The following is a 21,549-nucleotide window of genomic DNA, read 5'->3' as shown; positions in this document are numbered from 1 at the left end:
GAAAGACTCCAGAAGAGAAGAATGGTTGATCACCTTCAAAGGAAAACCATGAAAAATTAAGTTACTTGAATTTTTATTTATTTGCATTTGTCATATGGGAGGGCGGGGTCGCGGTTGTGCAGCAGGTTCTGCTTGGGGTACCTTGTGGCAAACTGGCGTCCTGTCGGGGTGTGTCCCCTCCCCCCTCTAGCCTTGCACCCTGTGTTGCCGGGTTAGGCTCCGGTTTGCCGGGACAAACAGTTGTAGACATGGTGTGTTGTGCTGTGTGTGCATTGCATTTGTCATTTGCAACCCCCAAAAGAAATTGCAATTTAGACAACATGATTTTTCACCCCTCACAATTTCAGAGCTCCAAATACAAGTTATCTGGTTTTCTTTGAAAAATTAGAAACAAAGGTAAATGTATAATGGTGAGCATCAATTTTCATAGCTTTGGATCTCCACAAGATTAGATGTCTACACAATGTTCCTGAACAGGTTCATGGACAATGTCAGCTACCTTTTGAGTTTGTGATTCTAAAATGACTCCATTTTGTGTCACCATGTATTGACAAAAGAAAAACAGTCTCTTTCAAAAATTGTCTTGTTTGATTTCTTTGTTCTCACCAGGAGCATCGGTATAATCAAATTCAGTATTTAGAACATAAATATCATGATTTTCTATCCAGTCCATAATGAGTTTTGCAGCATCTACAGGACAAAACCTTCTCACCAGCTTTCAGACTGCAACAAAATGGCTGACAGGAAGTGTGTCATTACAGTCACTGACCATATATCAAAAACGAAGCGTCATCAAGAAGTACAAAAATATGCTCGTGTCAGATACCTCAAAGGACACAAGTTAATTACAAAACTTTGAAAAATGACATTGCAAAAACTTGCAGTGGGATTTGAAGTTCACTCCATGTGACTTTTGTTTTTCCTTTTGAAGCTTTTTGCCTGATGTCTTTGTTACAGACCTTTATTTTTCTGGTCATGGTTGGAAATTTGACTAAAATTTTGGCTGTCTTTAGACTTGTTACTAATCAGCCTAAAAGGATTACAGAAACAAAATCAAAAGAGTCAGGGTTTCATCAAGTCCACAGTCAGGTAGTCAAGAAAATGAAGACGAGTACAATACCTGCTCAGAAGTAGTTAATCAACAAACATCTCTCACATTGGATCTCAACCTGTCAAACCAAGTTAAAGCAAAAAACCCAGGAGTAATTATTGCCTCAGCTATTGCTCGTGACTCAACTATCCAAAAAAGTATTGAAAAAAAGGCACCTGGACAACCCAGTGAAAGATATTTTTTGGGTTTCATAAGAAAATATTTTCCTCTGAACAATCAAAGATTGAATTTGGACAGAAATACATTCAGTCATTAATGGTGGTGAAAGTACCTAAATGTTTGTGTATTTCAAAAAAAAAAAAAATAATAATAATAATTAGTAGGAAGATGATCAGGAATCGTCGATATTCTGAATTTTATGCAGCTACTCGTGTGATGAACATTGGTTCACGTGGTGGAAAGAAACAAACTAACCGACTTAAGAATCACACGTCTTCATCCATGTCTCTCTTTCTCCTAATGTAATGAACACATTGTATTTTCTATGAGATGTACGTCGCTTTGGAGAAAAGCATCTGCTAAATGAATAGATGTAAATGTAAAGTGTGATGGTTTGTATAACTTTGGAACCTGAACAACCCCGGTAACTGACACAAACATGGATTCTGCATTGCACAGAGGATTCTAGACAACATTCAGTCATTACTGAAACTTCTACAGGGAAATGCCCTTTGGTGACCTGAAGCTGAAAAACATATATATATATATATATATATATATATATCTTGTACAGTAATCTGAAAAGTATGAGCAGATCTGCAAAAGAATGACTGCAGCAGAAGAAAATGTGTGCTTTACATGGCCTTCACAGAGTCCGTGGGTGAACCCCATTATGATTTTGTAGCAGGACCTAAGGCTAGCTACCCATGTGAGGAAACTCCCAATTACCAAGGAACTGAACGAGCTCTGTGAGAAGGAATGAGACAAAATTTAAGAGAACCAATGTGACAGACATACCAGTAGTTAAAGGAGACACTGAGTCACAGTCATTATTGATCAACTGAGAGTCATGGATTCTAAACATTCACATAATTTGTCTCGTGGAAAGGAATGTTATGAAAAGTGAAAAAAAGTTGTGTTTCTTTGTCATTATTCCAAGGTTATACAAACATACTTTTTGGAATCGGATTAAAGCCCAACACACCTTACACTAACTTTATGTCTAACTAATACAGTTAGATGAACATCTTGTTCTGCATCTAAAAGTTCCTTCTTCTCATGATGTTCCATTAAGTTAAGCAGAGGTCAGCGTCCCCACTGGAGCAGTGGCCGGAATGTTCTTCCGACACTCTGATCTTTTCTCGTGAAAGAACAAAGCCTCTCGGGGTTCACTTTGGATCACAAAACCATGCTCACGGCCCCAATTATTCATCAATCATATTCAAGCAAAAGTATAAAAAAAGTGTAATATGTCTGTGCAAGCCTGCACCGAAGGCATTATAGCAGACAAATGAAATTTAATTGCAGGTATCGGTTTTTCATAGTCCCATTGAGAGACTGAACACACCTGCTGTTTGTATAATTTAAGATAATACCTCCCTGTCAATCAGAGGAAGCACAGATAATAAGCGATCCTTGCGGATTGCACAGGGTAAGCACATAACTGGGGACAATTGCACAGGGAAAGCAGGAGGGAAAGACGTTCCGCAGCGGCTGAATTACTCGTGTCATCACAATCCACCTCTTAGCCTCCATTATCTCCCTGCTGTTCTTTCACATTCTTCACTCTGTCCATCTTCCCCCACCCCCCCTATTTTATTTAAAAGTGGAGCACCTCCTTTTCAGCCTGCCACAGTGCTGCATCTGCGCGGTCCTGCGTCGGCTCGTGTATATGTGTGCCGGCCCGTGTGCGAGCGAGCGAGGAGAGAGAGAGAGAGAGAGAGAGAGAGAGAGAGAGAGAGAGAGAGAGAGAGAGAAGGATAGAGCAAGGAAGAGCGAGCGAGGAAGGAAGGGAGCAAGAGAGATGGGAGCAAGAGAAGGGGCGAGGGAGAGAGAAAGACAAAGCTATGAGATTCGTCTGTGTGTTTTACCTGCTTTTACTCCTTCCAGCTCAGAGCATCAACACCAGGTAAGAAAAAAGGCACAAAGCTTTTTTTTATTAATTTTGGGAATTTCCTTAATGGGGTATGTGGGGGGGGGGGGAGGTTAAGCGAATGTCTTTTTAACTGGTGTGTAGATTCTTACAAAGACTTCTTTCTGGATGCGGCTGAGCCAGTCACATCAAGTGGACTCTTGTTGATTTGCCAGGAGACAGGCTGCCAATACCTTTGTGCGGCGAGCGAAGGCTTGGAGGAGAGGAGCGAGCACTCTGCCATGAATACAGAACTTTTCTGCACACACTGTTTTCTGCAGACCTGCTTTATTGCTGTTAGCCATTATTTTGTGGTTCTTACAGTTGACGTATGTGCCACAGAGTGGCGTGCTTTTTTTGGAGCAGAGGTGTGAGGATGCAAGCGCTGTTTGAACGAAGCAGGCTGGAGAAAGTGAAAGCCAACTGTGATGCATCGCTAACGGGAGAGAGCGGCGGTACGTCGCGAGCAGAAGAGATCAGCCGAACTTAGGTGGTAGGGGATAGGAGCCGTATATTACTTGCAAAGAGCAGCAGGAGAGATCTGCGGCATATGGCTAGTTGAAGACCGTATTCATCACGAGTTGGTGAGGAAAGCAATGCATTAGTGTGTTTAAGTAGAAGGAGAGCAGCCGTCATGTCACTGGGGGGTGAGACCAGAAGCAGATGACTGGTAGGAGAGATCAGCAGCATGTCATTCAGAGGAGAGACCAGCACCACACGTTATGTGGGATGTGTGCGTTCACCTGTTTGTGAATTACAAGGAACATCATTAGTGAAAGACGAACAGCTCATGATTAGTAGACGAGAGTTGGAACATCTCACTGTAGGGCGAGACTAATAGATTGGGCTGCAGTGGGGGATTATCCTTGGTAAATATAGACATTTATCGTGAGAACTTTTGGGAATTTTTTTCAGTTCAGACTTTTTGGCAGCTTTGGGGATAATTACACGGAAGAAATGTGAGAAGATACTTATATAAAATATAAAAAAGGATCAATAGCTTTTTCGAAAGCTGTGAATAAATATTAAGAAAGACCCCATACTGTGAATTAACACAATTGAAACAGTTAATTTTGTATTACAGTGGGACTCTTCCCTATAACTCCAATCCCTCTCCCTATAAACACAGTCCAGAGTGATAAATTTGCCTAATATACTAAATCTATCTAGGGGTGGACAAAATAACAGAAATTGTACAGAAAAAGGGAATTTAACTTTGACAGAAATAAATCATTAATGCAGTAAATCATATTAGTCTAATTGCCATTAAGCAGTATGTGTCCACTATAAAAAAGGTCTGATCATACGGACTTTGATATGTGAGTTTCCAAAGCAGTATGACACAGCCAATAAAGTTCTAAAAAGGCTAAATAGTTAGTGCCCAAATTGCAGGCACAAAAACTAAAGAAACTGCAAAATTGTTTAATACCTCAACGGGAACAGTCTCAAAAATAAATTACAGCATCTGCCGAACACAAACAAACTACGCGGGCAAAGTGGAATAGTGGCCACAAGCTCACCGACACTTCGCTGGAGAGTTGCTAAATGCCCCAAAAGCACAGCCTCAAAAATTACCATAGAACTGAATTTGTGACCCAGTCTCAAAAAAACTGCTTAATGGGAGTCTTTACTTTGTTCTGCATGGTTGTGCAAAGGTGAAAGAATATGAGGTCATTTTATACTACCAGGTGCACCCAATGGTGCAATCACTGCTCTGTCATGGTATTCCCATATTCCGGAATGGGAAACACAAGGAAAAAGTCACCGGTTTCAAACGTCATTGAACCTGTATCGGAAGTTCTGGAGCATAGAGTGCAAAGTAAATTTCCACCTCCTTTATCTCTTAAAGAATTAAAAGATTTTTGAATTTAATCATGGTCCAGTTTTCCACTGCATGCAGCTCAAGACATACATAGCAGCATTCAAAGGAAGGATAAGAAGGACTGAAGTTCTTAAGAAGGTAAAAGTGGCACTACACCTTCCATATTAGGTCCTTTACATTAATATATTATGTGTTTCCATTACAGGTGGTCCCCGATTTATGATGGGGTTACGTTCCGCAAAACCGATTGTAAGTTGAAGATATCGTAGCTCAAAAATTCATTTAATACACCTGATACGTACACACCTCTGCGTGACAGACTGGGAGATGCGGATCGCTGCCGCTGCCTAGCATCGTGAGAGAGTATTGCTCCGCATATCGTTTGCCTGGGAAAAATCAAAGTTCAAAATTCGAAGTACAATTTCTACTAAATGTCTATCGCCAGCTCACCATCGTAAAGTTGAAAAAATTGTAAGTCGAACCATCGTAAGCTGGGGACCACCTGCATTTTCTTCACTCCCTGTACTTTGAAATCCTGATTAAGTAATTACATGGATAATTAATGGACATGCCTTTATGCAACTACTTGTGTGATGTAGACCTGCTCATATGACGGTATGTGACAAATTGACTCTACTCGACAATCACATCTGCATCCAAATCTCTCCTTATGTTTATGTAATGCACTCATTGTACTTTCTTTGCTCTGTACGTTGCTTTGGAGAAAAGCATCTTCTAATTGCATAAATGTAAATGTACATCATGGATAAACATAAAGAAAAAGAAATATAAACAAACACACTTAAGGACAATCTAGCACTTAATCATTTTAATTACATTTGTTATACAAGGAGATTTTTCTTCTGGATGTTTTTGGGTCACAATGGTGGCATTTTTGTTAAAAATAATGATTCCTTTCCTGTAACTCTTCAAAACCTTCATTATCATTCTTTTTATTATTTCTTCCTCAATAGTATATCAAAAGCATACTGAAAGAATAATGGAAAAAATGTAACTTCCTTGCAGCTTACCATGGCAAATTTTTTATTTTATGAAAGTTCACACGATTTTGCCACCCTAGTAGAAGCACATCATTAGCAGATGGGACCAGGGAGTAAGTACCATTATTATGGGAAAAGAGCAGCAGGATAGGCTGCTTGGAGAAATCGGCGTAGCGCAGTGTTCAGAGGAACAAGCAGGCAGTTACTGGAGCCCGTTTGTGGATGTTGCACTCTGTTGACATGATTCATTGAAACATCCATAACCTTTCTCTCCTGAGGAAATGGCAGTCTTTTTGAGCCATGTACTTTTCCAGGAACATCATTTTTTTTTTTTTTTCTCTCCCCTTCTTCTTCCGTGGCTGGTTATAGAGATGCAGAGAAGGGAGGGCATCAGTTCTGCAGCTTTCAGCATAAAACCCTGATTTATCTCGTGCTTCCTTCTCCATTCCCCCGACCTTTGCTTTTGGACATTTGCTTTTAATGCATGATCTGCTCAGCGACAAACGTCGTAAAAACAGAACGAAAACTTTATATCTAAATCGGGAAAGTATTCTCTTCAAAAGCTGACATAAATCAATATCTGCACAAGTGTGCTATTACGAGATTTATTTCTTGTGAAAATGAAACTGGTTCTTTTCATCGGTACCAGTAGGGACCGGGGTCTTTGCTTCCTCTGGAAAAGTCATTTTCATTATTTTAAAAATTGCAGCACGGTCAGAAAGGCAACACGCTGGGAAGCAAACCTCAGCTCATACCCAACAGCACTGGCCCATCACTAGGGAGAAGAAAGATCTGTCACCTGTGAGGTTATAGGCCATAACCTGCTACAGGAAGTATGCATCAGCCCTAGGCATCTAAAAAAAATACCCCGTAGTCTGTGTTTTGCAAATGCTGGGAATTCACACTAAGTCAAAAAAAGTTAGGCATGATTTTGCCTGTAAACTTTGTAATAAAGAGTAATGATCATCACAAGAATACTCAAAACAAGTTATGTAACAAAGGCTCATTAACACTCAATGTGGAAAAATTTACATAGACTGCCCACAGTTTGATAACTAATAAAGGTTAAAAAAAATTGTTGGCAATATGTCATAGTGCTGGTAATAACATTTTCTTAGAATAAAATTAAGCCACAAAAGTGCAGAGTGAAAGCCATTTATCTTTTTACCAGCTGCAATAAGGAATGTTTTCTTTATGCATTCAGTTCGCTGATGTCATCATATGTGAATTGTACCCTTTATTTAATAAGATAGCACATTTAACAGTAATAAAACAAAAGTCAATTTAAACAGAATTCCAAATGTTCTCGTATGCTTGTTATCCAGATCTTATAAATGAATAACTGAAATCAAACCACAATGTTTATTCATTGCTGAATACAGTTAGGATTCTGAAATAGCCATTTGTTGGATTTCATTTAATTTGTGTTAAATTTAGACCTATATTTAGTCTTGGTCAGAGGTTTTACATTGCATTGCATCTGACATGATCAGGTTGTTGCATGATGCACCTTAAATTGAAAACTTGTCCATATCTTTGTTTGTGGCACTTACGTAACAAACGCAGTTTATCAAGTACATTGAGGATGAAACGTGATTGAAAACGTGTTCTTGATGGAAGCATTAATTTTATTTTTCCATTTGTCGATTAAAACGTTCCATTCTTTGGTTGGCTGTCAGAACGTATGGCTATTTTTCTGAAATAGTTACATCAGCAATCGTTCGCATAACTTTGCATGCATGTTCTTGGGAGCTTTCTGTAATTATGAGTTTGCCATCTTGCATTCTTTAATGAGGGAATAACCACAACATCAACACTGCGTTGTGTAGAATACGTGAGTTAAGATCTGTGCTAAAATGTCAGATTGGCAAATTCTAAAGGGAACCTCCTCCGCAGTGAACAAAAAAACACTTTACGGTAACATAACAATCGGAGTCAAACGTTACCAAGAATGTATATCTATAACTACTTCCACTTCAATATATTAGCAGCTGTATATCCAATCTGTGCCAGGCCACAAACTGAGTGCATATCTGATTAATAACACTGCCTTTCCACACCAATGATTTCATGCTGGAAAATAGATTCAGTTTAAATATATCTACACATACTGCTAACATATATTTTTGCAATGGGGAGCATTACTTTTTTCCGGATGTATTACAGATGAGCATAAATGTAGATAGTTCGAAAAATGGTTAGAGCTGAACCATTAAGACCATGACAAACTAATAAAATAAAAGAAAACCCAAGAGCAATAGAAGCTGCTAGGCTGTATGACATGTAAGTATGGTGGGTGTAAAACACTAAATGCAAAAAAAGATGCCCAGGCTTCACCAGAGCCAATATTAAGAAACATGTAGGAGAAATTGAAATAAATACATCGAATTAATAAAATAATAAGTCATGAAATGAAAAGTAGTGGAAAACTGAGGGACAAATGGTAGTTTTGGGAGATGAAATTTAATATCTTGACTGTTTGGGTACTAATACCTCCTATTCCTGTCCCCTGATGGGACTCGAGCCAGTAATGTTCATGGTACGGTTCATGTTCATGTGCTTAATTATTAGTTTGCTGACCAGAACTGAAGTATCATTCTGGATATCGTTTATTGGACTTAATATCTAATGAAAGCCCCTCTCTGATTTCTCCCCATTGCCGTTTGTATTACGCTATTATGCTGGTGCAGCTGCACTGTCCCCCATTCCAACTTTATACACCATGTTCCTTTACAACATTCGATGTGATGAATTCCACCTAGCAAGCTTCTGTCAGAGGTTGATAATAAAAGCACAGTTAGACAAGCTCCCATAGTATATTTTAAATGAGGCCATGTGTAGGATGGATTTGTTTTCGATGATATTTAACATCCAATTAAGAAGAAACAAATTCTGCAATTTCTGCAGGCATTTTTGACAGGACATCGATTCCATGATTTGCAAACATCCAAATTACAAATTTTCACTTTTGCAACACCAATGAATTCATACTTTATGTACATAAATACTAAATAAATAAATACTGTATTTTTATTACAGAATTTGGTTGCTTAATAACAGTTTCTGGGAACTTTGATATGCACATTTTCTGGCGAAATATAATAATTACATTTATTTAGCAGTGCTTTTGTTCAAAGTGACTTCCAACAAACTCTATGTAGTGTCATCAGCCCACACACCTTATTCACCAAGGTAACTTACACTGCTAGATACACTACTTACAATAGGTCACTCATCCATACATCAGTGGAACACACACACTCTCTCTCTGTCACTCACACTATGGGTGGACCTCAACAGCATGTCTTTGGAGTGTGGGAGGAAACCAGAGCACCCAGCAGAAACCCACACAGAGAACATGCAAACTCCACACAGACTGAGTGGGGATTGAACCCATGTCCTCCCACACCACCCAGGTGCTGTGAGACAGCAGTGCTACTCCCTGTGCTACCCATCACCTGAAAAAGCTCTCCCATGTGTGTTTATCAGGAACCAGTCACCTTTTATGGGGAACTGTGCTCCTCCTTGAAGCCGAGCTGATTTGCTAAGCTGGAGCTTTGGTGATTAGTCCCAGGTTTTGCTCTTTGTTGTTGCATTGCTGTCAAGCTGCCACTGGACCTGGTTCAGAATGGCCTGCCTGTGCTGCATGTAGGAGTGGATTCTTTAATGCTGAAAACACTTTACATCTCTGTTCATCAGCAGTCTGGGGAGTGGTGTCACCCAGCTTATACAGAAAGTGGCAAGGCAATACACTCCCCTAATCGCTCCATAAAAAAACATGTTGGGCAGTAAATGGACAGACCATTAAAGAGATAAGGCAGTTTGTACCCATGCGGTTTGCAAGAATTGGTTATGCAGTGCCCAAGTTGCATGCTTATGCCAACAAATAAGGAAAAAAAATCAATTTCTCAGCTGTTATATAAAAATTCTACTAAGAAAAATCCCCCAAGTTCAAGCAAAGCCAAAATGAAAGAATACTTGTACTACCTGAATGATAAATGCAATGCTGAATCAGTGTTCAGTTTGAATTTAACATGTTAGAAGCAGGATAATGACTACAGCATATAGAGCAACGACTATAATCATTACATGAATAGCATCTTTTTAAAATTAAAGCAACTATACTGCTCCTTTATTCTTCCACAGCTTCAACTAAACTGACTTTCACTGCACTATGAAAGTATGTCTTCTACAATACAGTAGAGAAGCATGTTTCTAAAAATGCACAAAATTATATATAAAACATTCATAATGGGAAAAGATGGGTTTACCCTAAGAGATACAGCATGCTTTCATCTTGATGTTATCATTTATATGTTTTACTGTAATGTGAGGGCATTGGAACAGTGGTGGGACAATTTGGGAGACTTCACTCTTCCTTCCCAGAGCCCACCAAAAAGCCTATAACAACAACAAAAGAGAACCCATAATTTGATAAATGGACCAGAAGTGCACAGCAGCAAAATCAAAACTACACTAAACATAGACCATACAATGTTTCAAAAATCTCTCTTCCTGCTTTGCCAGGTCTGAACTTTCATTGAGTCACAGTTTGCTCCGAGATGCAGAAACCAGCCATGGTGAGCTGTGGCCAGGCTTCCAAGTTGTACCATGCAGGCACCAGAAATCTCTCAATATCAGCAATATCTCAATACCCATCTTGCTATATGTAGATATTTTATTGAAGGATCCAGACCATTAATGGTTCAGATATGACAGTTCCTGGCTATTAATAAGGTGATACCTGTTTTCACCTTTTTGGTACCGTAGGAGTCCTGCTCCTCCTTGTATTCCATGTCTTGTTCATTGCGACCAGAGTCTTTAGTAGACGTTGTTTAGTTCCCCCCTGGGTTCTCTAGTCCAATCTTCTCTATTCCCAGAGTGCTGAGGAATATGAGTGTGGTGGACTCGCTAAAACTGTGCTGAAATGTCAGTGGGATAAAGAGTGGCTGCTTACAATACCATACATCACGGGTATTAAATCTCTGGAGGACAGACGGAGAACAAAAAAGATGCTGGTGACAATAAACAAGACAGCGGACCAAACAGGTATCATCTTATTATAAGCCAGCAACTTTCGTATCATAGCCGTTAATGGCCTGGGTGCTTCAGCAAATTGCGTGTATAGGAGAATCAATCAATGGGTATGGAGATATTCCTGATATTGAAATATTCCTGATCCCAGCATAGTACAACTTCATTTGATCATATTCCAAGAACATAATTAATCCCACGTGGAACAAGGAGAAGGGCTCACAGGTGTTGGAATAGATGAGAAGGACTGGAGGCAGTCAGCTGGGCTCTGAACAAAGAGGTTTATCACAAACTTCGCCGCAAACTGCACGAAGTACGCAGGGGTACCACTTAACACCTGGAAAGCAAAGTGGAACAGCAACTCCCAGAGGTTCTTAACGATTCTCTTTTATTTCTTTCTAATTACCTAGACGGAAATAATTAAAGGGTCTGGAGTGACAGGCGTGTGTCCCCCCGCTCGGGGGTGGGGCCACTAGGGGGCGCTGTCACAGGAATGGTAAATAAAACAGACGCCTGGACGGGCAGGCACTTGGAGCACTGAGCTTTGAGTCTCACATGTGATGGCACTCGTGGCGGGGGGAGGGACCGTGTTTCTGCATCATCTCCCTGTGACATTACATAGCCTGCAGGGAACTGCCTTCCCTTCTTATTTCACAAATTTTGTTCCTTCCTTTAGTGGACAGCAGCTGTTTCACTTGCTTAACAGATGGTTTATCCAGAGTGACTCGACTCTGCTTAAGCTGTTAAACTCCACACAGCTGGATTCGTCCACCAATGAAAATTCTAGCTACGTAACCGTGCTCAAGCAGAATATTCGATATTCGTCACGACTATCAGGATTTTCTGTATGAGAGCAAATGAAACATTTTTAACGTTCGGGGTTAAGGGCTCCATTTTAAATTTAGTTTTTTTTTGGGGGGGATGGGGACAAAATAAAAAAAAAAAAACGATATTTGCAAAAGTCTGATTAATCAAGCCCCGTAGACCCATATTACAAAAGGATGGAGTGAATTCAACCATCTGCTTTTTGGTTGAGTAAGATCCCATTGAGAATTTTGTTTCCAAACATTAGAGGCGAATCGGTCATCTCAACATCGACATGCACTGAAGCAGGAAAAAAATATGCTTTTTTTAAAAAAAAAAATTTAAAAACCAAAATAAAAATCTGGATTTTACTTCATTTTATTTTATTTGGCTTTATGTCTGGTTAAATGTGCTCTTTTTAGAGGTCCCTATAGGTCTGTTTTAAAATGACCACACTTTCCAAGTGAGGGAGCATTGGGGACAGGGTCCTCCAAGAAACAGATGGCTGAATCTGGCCTTTTGGTAAGTGTTTATTATTAAGCTGACGTCCTTTTTTTCCAAAGAGCACTCAGCCATCTCTCGCAGGACTCAACAGCTTTTATTGCCCATTTGCTATTCATAGTTCCACATGGGATTTGATCATCCTCAGAAACTGTAATGTCAAAGGTTACTTCTGGGGTTTTAAACAATCTTGTCAAAGGCTCAAACTAATTTTGAATCACATTTATATTCTGATAAGTACTATGATGACCAATAAAGCAGATATAGTGATAATCTTATTAACTGTACTAGAACGTACAGTTTATTCACTTTACATCTCGTCCTATACATTCAAAAGACTGAACGCTTGATTAAAAGGTGTAATTGAGCATTGAATAGTCCTTATTAAAATAATTAGTTAAGTAATGAATTCAGGTTCTCGCTCAGTCACTTTTGTTAACCGCTTGTCCGAGTCATGGTTGCGGATCCGGAGCCTATCCTGGAAGTATAGGGCTCAAGGCTAACCAATCTATTGCAGGGTAGTCAAAAACACATGCAAGAAAGTCAGATATTATCATTTAAAGTTCTTTTTGCATCTTTAAGTTTTTAAACCCAATGTAGCTTCCTTTGTTCCTATTTGCTTTATTGAAGGAATAATTCAGACACGAAGTCACTTCACCTGTTGATCCAGGTGTATTGGCCATAAACCCTGCTGGCTGTGGACCTCAAGTCTCAGGACTGGCCACCTGTGGTATACAGAACTTACATAAAAGACAATCTACTTTGATAGAAATGCGGTAACGGTGGCCAACAGATGCTGATAATGCAGCACAAAACCTGCGAGAAGAGCACTACTTACCAATTCTACGGAGCTTCCAAGCCTCCAGAGGAATATTTAGTTGAACATAAATCTAATTAAATCACATTCAAAAGTGATGAGGGTAATAGAAGTTATCTGTGGTTCAGCCCCTTTGTGCAACGATTGAGGGCCTCGTGGTATGAATTTTCCCCTTGTACGATGGTGGAATACAAAGTCGAGACACGTGCTGCAGTGAAGGAATTGTGTTTTAACGGAAGGCCTTTGGCACCTGCCACCTTGACCTTCTCAACCCACTCATGGGTCAGTCCTGCTGTCTTCTCCAACACCAGTTTCTGTCAGATGAGGGTTAAGAAGACTTGTTTTGTGTACAACATTTCTGAGCTGATGAATGACAGTCCTTCACAAGGTGCTCAGATCAGTGGGACAGGCAAGTGTTGAGGGTAACCAGGACCATGTCCATGTTCTTGTAGGGAATTATCTCCACGGCAACTGCTAAATGGTCCTGGAAGAATGACCTGGCTGACAGACCTTCTATCCTTCCTTTCTTGGGTTGGATGCTGCATACTGCTGTTTGTTATTTTGGACAAGGCGAGCATCACTCTCAGACGTAGTGAAACAAATTTAATTTGTACAAAACGTAAGATGCCTTTTTCAGCATGCAGATGCGATAACCAAAGGGAGACATTTACAGCGTATAGGACTTGTGACAGGTTGTGACGTCATAGCTATTAGACAACTGGCTGAATTCTGGAGCGACACTTAAACAATAGGAAATAAGGAAAGTATGAGGAATATACACACAAGAAAAATAGCTCAAATAAGAGAAAAACAAGGTGGACACAATACACCGGAAAATTTAAAAAAGAAAAAAAAAAAAACTAAAAGTGAAGCACAAGAAAAATTATGTAGAACGGATTCAAAAAACAGTACAAAAACATATTTGTGCTCTGTACGAATAAAATCTGCTGGTGCACTAAGTTTGAGAGCAGAGTCTCCATTTTTCTAAATGCATTAAGTAGTCAGGATTGCAGCACCTGAGATTGTTTTTTTTTAATATTGTCCATCCAGTTGAGTGTGCCTTTTTGCTATTTTTATTTACAGCACTTTATTATAAATAAGCCTCCAAACCTTTTCAAAACCTGCATTTTATAGTTACATGCATAAAACTAACACCAAGTGTTGTGTCAGACCTACTGTAATTGCGAGTCATAAGATAAAGTATGCTACCATAGGATTATCATCCGACCAGCTCAATTTATTAGTGCTGCAGGTCTTAAACTGCATGTCTCAATCTTTTTGACGTTAATACTTTATGAATAACCAACATAAAGTTTTTCGAGAACCGGGTTGCCATAGTAAGAAAAAAAAGCAATATTAATAAATCCACCCACACGGCAATATAAAGGGCAGTGTGGTCTGTGTGAGCAATACAGCAACAAACTGTTATATATACCATCTGTTATTAAGGCTGCATTGTCACTGTTGCTCCACCCCACACTATCTTTTTACAAGGCCTGTTACACCTGACTGTAGCCTTCACAGTGCCTTGTCTCTATGTACAGATCTTCCATCGTTCTGACTATTAGACATTATCAGGCTGGCTCATTTGCATATCATTTGAATACACGAAAAAAACTTACTCATGGAAATCAGTTAATGAAAAGGAAACTATCATTCCACATTCCACACGCAGCTACTCCTGTCATGTAATGTAAATGCTTGCCCATCTCAAAAAAAAAAAAAAATAGTAGGAAGGTGATCAGGAATTGTCAGTATTTTGAGTTTCATGCATTTTATTCATTTGTGATGAACACTGGCTCATATGGTGGAAAGAAACAAACTAACTGCACTTAAGAATCACACGTCTGCATCTAAGTGTCTCTTTCGCCTAATGTAATGAACACATTGTATTTTCTATGAGATGTACGTCGCTTTGGAGAAAAGCGTCTGCTAAATGAATAAATGTAAATGTAGTCTTGATTTCACACTGTTTGGAGGTTTTTCAGCATTATACACTTATAATGTTTTTTTTTAAAGACTGACTCAAGTATCTTGGTCAGGGGTCCGACAGAAAATTCTCTTCATAGACTTGGATGGGTGGACTTCAGGTTCTAAATCCATGAACTCTAATTTTAGGGCTGCAAAAGATTTCGAGCTTGTCAGAATTAAATATGCCAGCTTTTGCAAGACAAAGAAAACCGGGGATGCCTTTGAAAAGGTCAGCCACGTTTACCAAGGCAATTTGCCAGAGCTTCGGTTGACAGCACAGTTGTGTCTGCGAATATTTGGCACGAGTTCTTCAGCAAAGGGACTGATGTACAACCAGGCACACGGGTATTAATGTGTGGGTCATTCTTCATAATTTTATATTTTCTAATTTTTAATCTTCATGTGTTTATTATTACTCAATCAAAGGCGCTTCGTTGACACAGATAGTGACACATAAGGACCTCTCAATTAATAAATTACTGATTTTTGAAAAGCCATTTGCAAAGGTTAGAACCTTTTGTTCCATTTCACAATGAAGCAGCAGTGAGGGCAAGCTGAAGCGGAATTTAATTTATTGCTTCCACAAAAAGAATGTTTTTCTGGAACTGGGAAAAAAAAAAAAATAAATAAACGAATATTACTAAAATGACATTTGGCCTGGGAATTGTTCACATACCTGCTTCAGAAACACTCCACTTCCCCTGCTAGTGGATCATTATAAATCCACTTGCTTTGCGATGTTGCAAGTCAGAAATCAGGTATATTGGCTTTTCCATTGTCACCGCTGCATTTTGAGTCTCCACTGCACCCTGATATTTGTTGATCTTTCAAATAAGGGACAGCTGGTAGCACGGTGGTTAGAGCTGTTGCCTTTGCACTCAAAGGTCACAGGTTTTACCCCCACCTCTGGCTGTAATACTCTTGAGCAAAACATTCACCCTAAAAAAATACTCCAGTAAAACTACCCTGCTTCATTTTTCATTTAAACAGGTAAATTATTGTAGGTATACAGACAATACAAGTCACTTTGTTGAAAAGTGTTAGCTAAATGAATAAATGCAAATAATGATGGCAGGCTGTGCTTCCCGAACTGTAGTTTAGAGTCTTGCCTTCTACCTGGTATATGAAGCATTCATAATTTTTAGTAGTCTTCTGTTGACAGGTAATAGAAATTTGATCATTTTTTGTGTATCAAATAGCACTGAAACCCTGCAATCATTTAATTTGTTCAGGCCATTACTGCTGTATATTAAAATCCACTTGGATCTGTCCTTGGGACACTTTATCCATTATATACAAATGTATCCATTATCTATTAAATGAAAATAAAAATTCAAAGATTAAGGCTGAATTATTCTACTCTAGCATCACTTTGTGCACCTTTATTAATTTAGCTGTACCCAGAAAAACCATGTTAACGTTGAGCTTTTCCTTCATATTACCTATGGCAATAGCTGAAAAGGTACCTTGGTTTTGAGTATTACCCATTTAGCCACTATTCCACAGAACGCACGGCTTAAAAGACGAAGGTTACACATGAAACAGCACTCTGCAGCCACTATTAAATGCTTTGTAATACAGAACCTCCACTATTACCAATAATCTCGGTCAATTCTCCTTCCATGTACTCTTAAGCACTAATCGACTTAGAAAAAATACAATTGCAGAATTATTCAGCTTCATTCCATCTGACATTAAGACATTAACTATAAGATTTGGGGGAGACAGGAGAAATTGTAAGTGTCAGGTTATTATTTTCCTCCATGAGCTTAAAATTAAATGCAATACATATGACTTTGGTGGAGTTCTGAGAGGAGATGAAGTTGCGGGAACAGTCTGTCCTTCCTTTTTCGGCTGTGCCAACTTCCAGCCCTCCTTCACTGCGATGGCCTTTAATCAGCTGAGTGCTACAAGAAACTGGCACAACCTGTATGCCCTGCAGAAGGGGAAACGTGGATGTTGTTAGGTTGGCACTACTACAGGTGTTCCCCGACTTATGATGGTTCAACTTACGATTTTTCCGAGTTTACGATAGTGAGCTGACGATAGACATTCCGTAGAAACTGTACTTCGAATTTTGATTTTTTTCCCAAGCGAGGGATACACAGAGCGATACTCTTTTGCGATGCTGGGCAGCGGCAGCGAGCCTCATCTCCTGGTCTGTCATGCAGAGCTGGTATTACGTGCATTAAATGTATTTTCAATTTACGATATTTTCGACTTATGAATGGTTTCACGGAACGTAACCCCGTCGTTATTCAGGACCACCTGTATTTTGAATATATGAACAAGTTGCTACTCTGACTCCTACCTGTTCTCCTCTTTGAGAGGTTCTTGTGTTGTGGATGTCAGATGATCTAGTCTGACTCTGTATTCTCTTTGGACTACAGACCTAAGGGGGGATTCTGTTGATGAAACAGGTGCATGTAAAGAACAATATGTTTCTGCCAGGCGAGCTGGCAGCAGCAAACAACCAAGGGAATCCGCATCAGAGCCCAGGTGATCCTGAAGTGTACTGGGAGGCTGAAAACATCAACCTTCTGTGTTGAACTAACGGATGCAGTTGCCAGAGTTGTTTCTTATTGCAATTTGACACCTTTGCCAAATGTTAGTCTTGGGAGCAGTGGTGGAACTTCTCCAAACATGGCCATACTTGTGTGACATTAAACTTTCTTGGCATGGCTTTGTGTTCTGATAGCACTCCCTGTTTGTCTTTCTGCTCTATCTTCCATCCGCTGCGATAGCGTGGCTCCAGCTATATATATAAGCAGATACGTTGCATGTCAGGATCATTTCTTTTGTCAAAATTGTAGCATAAACCAACACACGCTGACTTTAACAATTTCTCGAACTCAGCAGCAGGAAAACTTCCAACAGTTCGTTATGTGGAATGCGTAAATCTGTATTCTGCTCCGCTGCAGGAGTATGGATCTCCCTTAGAACATCGGCGACCTATGGACCTTGAGAACTCGGAAGGACTTTTTTTTGTCATGCAAATCCCAGCTTTTGCAAATTGCATCAGGATCTTTTCTGCCTCTATTGTCAGGTATCACGACCACTTTTGAAGTGCCTTGCAGCAAAGTTCAGCAGCACAAGCACCAATGGACGAAACACCAGTAGGCAATCACTTCTTTCAGGGTTGAAAGGTCTGAAATATCTTGTGAAAAGGTCATCCCAGTAACTTTGTGATTTCCATACGCTCCAACTGTTTACCCTGTTTTACTGCGATAGCACTGGCTGAACGGGCACTGCCTATGCAGACAACTCAACTCTGATGATCTCCTGTGTTCTCATACTCTGTAGCTCCCTCCTCCATGTTCTCCATAAAGACCCAAGAAGCAGGTCATGCACAGAAAGACTTTCCTTATGGATCCACATGAATTATTGCTTGTGCACTTCTGGAAAACCTACAGTATTTATTTGAAGTGCACTCCCTCAGATTTCGGTGTGAATATTTCACTCCACTTTAGCTTTATTTCCTATTTCAAGCCATGAGCTCACGTTCTGAAGTACTTGAGTGAATTCCGTCCCAGAAGAAGAGCACAAGCCCCTGTGTCTGTTTTTATCAACAATGTCCAGTCTTTTGCATTTTCTGCTTCGGCTCACTAAGAGTTTACTGCACCCCCTAAATCAGAAAACTCCCACCACCTCTCTTGTTTATTATGGGCAGAAATCTGAACCTACAAAACTCATCTGTTTAATGTATGTACGGACACAGCTGTGACGGGTAAAACGTATTACGGTACTGACAATAATCCTTATTTAATCGGCATGCTCCACACTTGAGCAAAAACAATGTGAAGGGACCTGAAATCCCAATGGATTAAAAAACCAATAAACACCGCATTTTACATGTGGAAGCTGAAAAAAATTGTCTACAGACATACATTGCACTGAACGCACCACTTGCTTAGTCCACTCATCTGTAGTGTTTCCGATGGAGAGGTACAATTTCCTCTGTCGCGTATAGAACACAATCTGCAGCTCCATATCTCTGGCAGAGGAATTAAATTTTTGTTTACTCTGAGTTCTACACCACTTTCAGTAAAAGCATCTGCCAAATGAAAAAATGTAAATATAAACGGCACAAAGGTGTCCCTTTTCACCTTCAAAAGCCCCAGGTAGGCCAGGGAGAAGTAAAGCAGCACGCAGGAGAAATCATCCAGGGTCTGGACTATTTGGCGGGTTGAAAGCTTCTTCCGGAAGACTGAGATTCACCCAGCAGTATTATTTGAGAGTACTGACATTGAATATTTTCTGTAAATGCCAGAAATGTCAATGGCTCTGCAGAAGCTCTGAACACAGTGCAAAGGTGATGCTTTAGTTGCTCAATACAGCAGTTCAATCTGAGGACAACATTTAGTCATTCATTTACCATCTACTTATTTAGCTGATGATTTTCTCCAAAGCAACATACAATGCTGATGTACTGACATTTTTTTAAAACCCATTTACAGAGCTGGTTTATTTTTTATTATTAACTCACTTTAGGGGAAGTATCTTACTCAAGGGTACTACAGCAGCAGGTGTGATTTGAAACTGCGACCTTTTGGATCCGAACGCAGAAACGCTAAGCACAATGTTACCATATGCGGCATGCAAGTAGAGTTGTGAATTAAAGGGTAGGACTGAGAAAAACGAACAACAGGAGAAACAACAATAGGTGTAAACATGACTTGTACAGTAGTCCCCCGTTATGCACGGGGGATATGTTCCAAGACCCCCAGCAGATCCCTGAAACTGCGGATAGTACTGAACCCTATATATACTGTTTTTTCCTTTACAGAAGAAGAAGAAAGAAAACTAAGGACGAATGCCCAGGTCCTCATCACTACTGATTTTTTTAAATAAAGATTTTTTTTATTGAAGAAAAAAAAAAGGTTACTTGAACAGAAGCACTGCGATACCGTGACAGTCGATCTAATAACCGAGACGCTACTAAGTCACTAATGGGCAGGTAGCGTATACAGCATGGACATGCTGGACACAGGGATGATTCACGTCCCGGGTGGGACGGCTACTCAGGATGGTGTGCAGTTTAAAACTTACGAACTGTTTATTTCCGAAATTTTCCATTTAATATTTTCGGACCATGGAACTGAAACCGTGGAAACTGTGGATAAGGGGGGACCGCTGTACTGGAGAATGTCCTCCGCTTAGTAAACATGATGCTGCGCCGTTAAAAGTCGTTAGAAACAGTTTTATTTCGGGGTTGGCAAGCAGTTTAGCTCATCATGCCTTTTCTGATGATAATATAGAAACATTATGGACTGTGTGTAAAGCCACACCGTGTGAGGGCACATACACGCTTATGATTTGCTGGAATGTGTTACATCGGCAGGCTTATCACACCGATTCACTCCCACCTTGGCATTCAACGCCACTTCCTCCAATTTGTTCTGTGATGTTGCCCTGGAATATGGCAGAGGCCTGAATAGCAACAGACGCCGGCCGCGCACCTCTGCTTGCCCGAGGAGACGCTGCACCGAAGGAGTCATTACTAGTCATTTCAGGTGCTGCGTTTATGCTGGACCATCAAGTCTCCAGCCTGCAGCAGGAGCTTAGTTTGAGCGCTTTCCCAAAATGCTCAAATCCAGTTTATCTCCAGCAATTTCCAATTTTACAAAAGTACCTGGGAAAAAAAAATGAAATGAGCTGGAGAAATCCATCTGTGCAATATCGGCAGCATGAAATGTACTGAAGATCTGACACAAATATAACCAGATGAGTCCAGTAGGTGCATGATATAATATCTCAGGGATGTGAAAAATAACCAGCTTGATCTAAGCAGCGAACTCTATAATCTTGTTTTCCAGGGTTGAATGAAGGTAGATGTCGAGGCCGGACAAAAAAAAAAAAAAAAGTGCCAGATTAATGTGGAAATACCACTTGAGAAACTGTCCATGTTACAGTATAACTTTGCATTGTGAAGACATTGTGAGTTCTGAGTCATTGTGGTGAGCAGATGGAGCCAATTTCTGATGGGACGGCGCCAACGAATCCCATTAAGTGCAAAGTTACTTAGAGCCCCGTGTTACATTTGCGGAGGCAGACCCTGACTGAAGGAATTCAGCCTGTGCACCTGTAAGAATCGTAGAGCAGTCACTGAACAAAATTAATATTAATAATGCTGGTGAATTCCCAAGGAATATAGCAATTTTGGAAAATATTTTCAAAGTATATCAATAAGAAACAACAATAAACACTACGGCATCATTAATAATAATTATATTACTAACCATTCTTCCAATTCTACTAATTATACCACTGCCACCACTACTACTACTACTACTAATAATAATAATAATAATAATAATAATAATCCATCCAATTTTTATTCCTCAACAGGATTGTAGTGACCCAGAGCCTATCCTGGAAACGCTGGGTGAAAAGCAGGGGCTGGCACACCTTGGGTAG

The 21,549-nt window shown here is 39.9% G+C and overlaps 1 protein-coding gene across 1 annotated transcript in view; it reads left to right on the top strand.

The window, feature by feature from the left end:
* Positions 1–3,072: 3,072 nt before the first annotated feature.
* The window catches only part of LOC108940918 (leucine zipper protein 2-like), a 64,868-nt gene continuing 46,391 nt past the window's right edge, over positions 3,073–21,549 (top strand). The window contains exon 1 of the mRNA XM_029256463.1: positions 3,073–3,179. Within this exon, the coding sequence (XP_029112296.1) occupies positions 3,118–3,179 (62 nt within the window). The 5' untranslated portion in view covers positions 3,073–3,117. The remainder of the gene's footprint in view (positions 3,180–21,549) is intronic.

This window comes from Scleropages formosus, chromosome 11 (assembly GCF_900964775.1).
Source record: "Scleropages formosus chromosome 11, fSclFor1.1, whole genome shotgun sequence".
Lineage (NCBI taxonomy): Eukaryota > Metazoa > Chordata > Actinopteri > Osteoglossiformes > Osteoglossidae > Scleropages > Scleropages formosus.
This window is presented reverse-complemented; position numbering and strand designations above follow the sequence as displayed.